The 6,022-nt window shown below is 41.8% G+C and overlaps 1 protein-coding gene across 1 annotated transcript in view; it reads left to right on the plus strand.

The window, feature by feature from the left end:
• zdhhc9 (zDHHC palmitoyltransferase 9) overlaps window positions 1-4,209 on the plus strand; it is a 41,003-nt gene extending 36,794 nt beyond the window's left edge. Inside the window, exon 10 of the mRNA XM_086023399.1 lies at window positions 1,209-4,209. Within this exon, the coding sequence (XP_085879525.1) occupies window positions 1,209-1,391 (183 nt within the window). The 3' untranslated portion in view covers window positions 1,392-4,209. The remainder of the gene's footprint in view (window positions 1-1,208) is intronic.
• The last annotated feature ends 1,813 nt before the right edge of the window (window positions 4,210-6,022 follow it).

Raw genomic sequence — 6,022 nt, forward strand, 5'->3', positions numbered from 1 at the left:
TGTGTTGGTGTGTGTAACAAGTACCTTTTTTCCTGTATTTGCAACAAATGGACCTGCCAAAAACCACTCTACAAATCTGTCGCATGATTTTATCGACGAAAAGTTTGAATTGAAAGTATCTTGCGTGTTTAGTCGAATTCTTCCGTACAGTTCTTGTGATCTTTCTGAAACACCCTAAGATGCCACAATATGGCGACAATGCCCTCTCTAAATAAGAAAGTAATTAGACCACCTGGCTTTCTTAAGTTTCTTGTTAATTTTAATGCCTGATACCACTAAAGGTGTATCATGTGGGAAAGTGTCTCGCTAAACTCTTTTGAGCTATTATGTACAGCAGGGGTGCCCATTACGTCGATCGCGATCGACTGGTCGCGTTTGAATTGGAGTCAATGTAGTTCGCACGGGCTGGCGTGGTTGCGTGCGGGGCGGCGCGAATGATACGTTTGGGGCGGTGGGCCACGGAGCAAAGCACCGGAAATACGCCCATTCGCTCCATTCGGCTCGTATAGAACAAGTCAACTTTTTTGCCCTTTCGCCTCGCGCCAGCCAATCGGCATCGGGCATACTAAGTCACACACAGCCACACGGCGTCCTGTTCACTCGGCGGCCAGCAATATTGTTAGCATTAGCATAGTGTGCAAAAAAGTTGACTTGTTTTATACGTGCCGAATGGAGCGAATGGGCGGATTGTTGTTGCTGCAAATCTGCTTGAGGCTGGCTATCAGCAGCTACTGTCCGGACTATGCGTCCCTGGCTGATTCCATTAAGTGCAAGTCATCAGAGTAAGGACATTTTGTTGTTGTATTGTGCTTTATAGGTTGATGCAGTCATGCAAGGTACACCAGCATATACGGTACATATATAAATAATTCTCAATATATTTATAAATAATGTGTTTTGCATTTTTAGTAGGTGGTAGATCATTTTGACTCGGTCATAAAGAGCTCTCAGGCTGAAAAAGTGTGGGCGCCCCGGATGTACAGTATATGAACAAGAAACTAAAGAAACAAGGGTGGTCTATTTTTTTCCCATGACTGTATGTTGAAGTGATACGTCTCGATTTAGAGACTTTGTATGTGGAGGAGGAGCTGAGTTTAGCCTGGGTTGTCAGTAGAAGTTACGGAAAGTCTTCGCTGCATGTACATGTATACGTACACTTCACATTCATTTTTAAGGGTCAATGATGACTTGATGTCTTTTGCTTCTAGAAAACCACGGCGCCGCTCATCCCAAACGAGCACACGCCCGATGACACCAAGCCGGGCATCGGCGTCTCGGCAGAGCAGAGCCGCTCCCCCGAAGACGATCTTCCTCCTTCTTCCTTCGTTCCGCCTTTGGCTTCCCCCGAGACGGACGCCGAGGCCTCCGTCGCCAAGAACAAGGGCCACTAACCGCGTCCCTCCGAGTCCTGTCCGGTCAGGAACTCTCATCACACCCCAAACCCGACTGTGCGCCGGTGACTCGGTTCCGTTCCTTCCCCCACGTGAGTGACGCATCCTCCTTCGGGTAGAGGAGTGATTTCACGGAACGTCAGCATCTTCCCGTCTCCCGAACACTTGGCTTGGCAAGCGTCACCGAGGGAGGGAAGGAAACGTGTGCATGACAAACTGAAAGGAGCTCCAATGGGATGACTCTTCTTCCAAACCTTGTATTAACTTTAAATGTGAGCGGCCAATATACCCCAAGCGAGCGGCCGGCAAAGACATTGTTGCTTCTCTACACCTGTAAATTGTCATTCAGTGCAGTCCCCTTTTTCCGTTGTGCACACATTACATGCTCTATGCAAATCAGCAAGGCTGGACGAGCAGTGTTTGTGTGTAGCTGACATATTTTATTGGCTCCGTACAGGCAAGTTAAACATCTACCTTGTATTCTGTGAACTGCTGCATTCACTACTGTTACTATAGCAATGGAAACGCCTGTCCCTCCATCTTACCCTTTTTATATACATAATTGTTCAAGGCGTGTATAATATTCTATGACACTCGCTTTACGTACACAAAATATCTTCATCCCACCAATTGTGTGTGTGTGTGTGTGTGTGCGAGTGTATGCAGGCGTGTGTGGCTTTTGATGTTCTTAGACCCTGGTAGCAATTGTGCCTTATAATGGACGCAACAGACGTCTGACCCACCCCAGTGTTAAATCTAAGATGCCAACATTTAAACTTTAAAAGGCATACGTATGCTACTTGCAAAAAGTCCAAAGGGGTAAAGTAGGGCCTTGAGATACAGGTGACCTGACACACCAGTTAGAAGCCATCATTCGACCGTCTTGTCTGTTCTTCTGCCTGCCGGTGGCTAAGGCAGCCACACCAGAGGGAGCGAGACATTGAAATTAATTACAACATTAAATCGTGATGCATAGATTCTTAATTCTTAGCGTTCTCTTTAATTATGTTATTACTCTGTTTTTTTTTTTAAGTGCAGTATTATTAAAAAAACACAAATATAAAAATCTGGTGTGTTTTTTGTGGGGACTGGAAAAGATGAGTGATATTTCCATTCATCTCAACGAGGAAAAATGATTAGAGAGACGAGTGTTTTGAGTTATGTATCTCAAACTTGTATCTCAAGGCACCACTGTATTCAGCTTTTGGTTGAAATTTCAGGATGAAACTAAAATGCAAAATTCACATGGAAGTCTACCTCTATGCCTTTGAGTGACTCTTACAGTCTCTCAAAATCTTTTTTGCAACCTGCTGATGATACTCTGACACTCTTAAGGTCAGAGGCCACCTGGTCTCTTGGTGTCAAAATGTGAACAGCATGATGAAGAGGACTGTTCAAATACCAATTGAACTAGGAACTTTATTGGTCCAGAGAAAATAACAAATAGTACAAATAAAATTGCTGAAGCACTGAACAGTTTTACACGTGCATTCAAAAGTTTACAAAAGGTCAACTTATGTTCACCTATAAAGATTTTAGTGCATTTTAAGTTGATCCTGACATTTCCCCCAAAAGCTGAATATTCCTACTTTTTTGTGAGTAGATATATATTAGAGTAACAGAATTAATCCTACTCACCTCTCAGCAAGAAAACCAAACAACATTATGTATTTTCTTGCCCTAGTATTGCTTGCCCTTGGAATTTTCAGGGAAAGAGCTCAATGTTGCGACTTGTAATGAGGAGTGCAAAATGTTAATTTGGACAATAATAAGAAGCAAAAAAAAATAATACAACGACAAGCAAAGCCATTGTTGAACTGTACATATATTTAAAAATGTGGATGTCGTGAAAGAGGCAAAGGCAGTACGGTTGACTTTTTTTTCCCAAGTGTTCCCAAGCGCCGCCAAAAACACAAATATCACTGGATCCAATCATCTCCCAGCAGTCCACTCTCTTTCTCCTGCCGCCCTCTAAAAAAAAAAAAAACAAGGCAGCTCAGTTTAATGTCTTTTCATTTGCATCATTCCTGTAGGTTGCCCTCTCGGCTGTCTTTAATGCAGGAAATAAAAACTGAAGTAGGCAAGGGAGCGCGAGAGATGAGATGGAGTCACAGGAGGAAAAAAATGTGATGAAAGTTGAGCTCATAATATGTGTATAAAATGATGTTAGCGAGTTTGTGATTGTGTACTGTTGTGTCATTATGCAAGAAAGAGAAAGTGATAGTGAACTATACGTGTGGTGAAGTGATAAGTATCGGACGCTGCCAACGGACATGGTCAAAAGTGACCACTTCTAGTGTTTTAGTCACATGGGTTGATTTTGTTAAATTTTTCTTATTTATATTCAAAGTGGAGAATGAATTGCTAATTTAGCAGATTTGGTCATTCCTGGCAGCTGTTTTTTTTTTTTTTTTTTTTTTTAATGTGACATGATGTCGTGGAAATGTTAAGCAATGAGGATGGATATTGAAGCCTTTTCTTAAATGCGAAATGTTTATTTTCACTATATGAGGGAAAAAAAAGAAATAATTTGGAAATGGGCAAATGTATGCGATTTACATTTATAACAGTATCCAAACAGATTATTTCCTTTCAATTGTATGTGTGATTTTTTTTTTTTTTTGTCGGGGTGCATACATTTGTCATGATCAGACCTGAATGCTCTGATATACAATATACCTATGACGTCATGTATACAGATACAGTAGTCTTTATTTATGTTCACTTTGTTTGCACTGTTATTCTGTGTTTCATTCCAGTTACTCCACTTCTTTTTACATGATCGATGTCTGATAAATAAAACATATTGTATTAATTATTTTATTTGTTTTTAGCAGTGGACACTTTGGAACTCAACTCAACTTTATTTATAAAGCACAAATAAAACACAACGGATGGAACAAAGTGTTGTATACATAAAAATCAAAGCTATACATCAGTTTGAATGTAGAGCGTGCAAGTTGAAAGCCAAAGGTTAAAAAATTGTTTTAGTCAAGTATTAAAAGTGGACAGTGTGAGGAACTTCTCTAAAGTGCTGATGGAAGTCATTCCACAGTGTGGGACCAGCAAAATTAAAATCTACCCTATCTACAAAATTTCTCCTCAGCATCTGCCTTGACTTTGGTGCATCCAGAAGCAGAACAGATAAAACAGTCTTCGAGGTCTCATGCCACTATTTAATTTATTTTTTGGAAATAATCATTGATGTCCTTTCACCAGGTTTGCAAGATAATTTGGGTTGGAAATTAGAGATGGGGTGTTTTTTTTAAGGGCAGATGTGTATTTTCATTAAAGTCAAATCAAATTGTATTTATATAGCACTTTTCATGCATAAAAATGAAAGTCAAAGTACTTTGCAATAAAAACATCCAAAATACAACATAAAAAGAAGACCGTTCCCTCCCTCCCAACATGCTGTACACAAAGACATATCCCCTAGCATTTGTGATGTCATTTTCAGTTGACAAAATAGTCTGATAAAAAGAGGTGGATTTTCCTGCTTAACTCATGTCATGTCATGTCATCTTCCAAACCGCTTATCCTATATAGGGTCGCGGGGAGTTGCTGGAGCCTATCCCAGCCGTCAATGGGCGAAGGCAGACTACACCCCGAACTGGTCGCCAGCCAGTCGCAGGGCACACATAGACACTGTCACTGAGCGGGAATCGATCCCACGCTGCCCGCACACAACTCAGGCGTGTGTACCACTACACTATCAGCGGACCCTGCTTAACTCATATTCCACAAATGCAATATTAAGCAGAATTTGTTTCAACTTGTTGGCCTGCATAGAACATATTCTTGAAAAAAAATATGTTTGGGTTGACTTCCCCTTTAAATGGTCTGGATCATGTTTTTTAAGCTTACCTTTGGCAGTGGCACTCTATCTAATTTCTTATGAAATCTGAGTTATTTTCAGAACTCACCTTCATCGGAAACGCAAGTACGGGCGAGTGCACAGAAGTGGACTTTCAGAGTAGCGCAGTTCAAGCCGGGGAGGACGGCGCCTTGACTGAGGAGGCCGCTCAGAGCAGCTCTTTTGCACATAGGCAAGGTAGGCAAGGCAAGATTTAAAAGCATTTATGCTCGGGGCTGACTTCACTTCTATTGGCAACTCATCCATTTGTGTGCAACGTAACGGCTACTGTAAGTGCAGATTCACCATGTTTACTTGGAACTTTGGGCTCAACTAATTGACCCAAGTCTGCAGATCTCAGAGCCCTACAGGCTTTATATTCAATCCGCATTTCTTGAATGTATTCCGGACCCAGTGATTTTTAGACCAATAGCAGAATTTTGAAATCTATTCTGAGAGCTAATTGGGTGCAAGTGTAAAGCCCTTTGGACTGGACTAATTTGTACTGATCTCTTTGTTGTGGTCAGAACCTGAGCTGCGTTGTTCTGAATGTGCTGCAACTGCTTGATACGCTTCTGAGGGAGTCCAGTAAGAAGACCGTTACAATAAAGGGGAGGCCTCGGCATTCCCCAGGAGGAGCTGGACGAAGTGGCTGCACGGAGGTCTGGGCTTGCTGCCAAAGCTGCAGGCCCCTGCAACATGACCACGGATAAGCAGAAGACAGTGGATGGATAGCTGGATGGATCTTTTAAAAAAGAACAATAAAAAGCTGAGA

This window comes from Filicampus tigris, chromosome 2 (assembly GCF_054856515.1).
Source record: "Filicampus tigris isolate MCC_2025a chromosome 2, RoL_Ftig_1.0, whole genome shotgun sequence".
NCBI classification, from domain to species: domain Eukaryota; kingdom Metazoa; phylum Chordata; class Actinopteri; order Syngnathiformes; family Syngnathidae; genus Filicampus; species Filicampus tigris.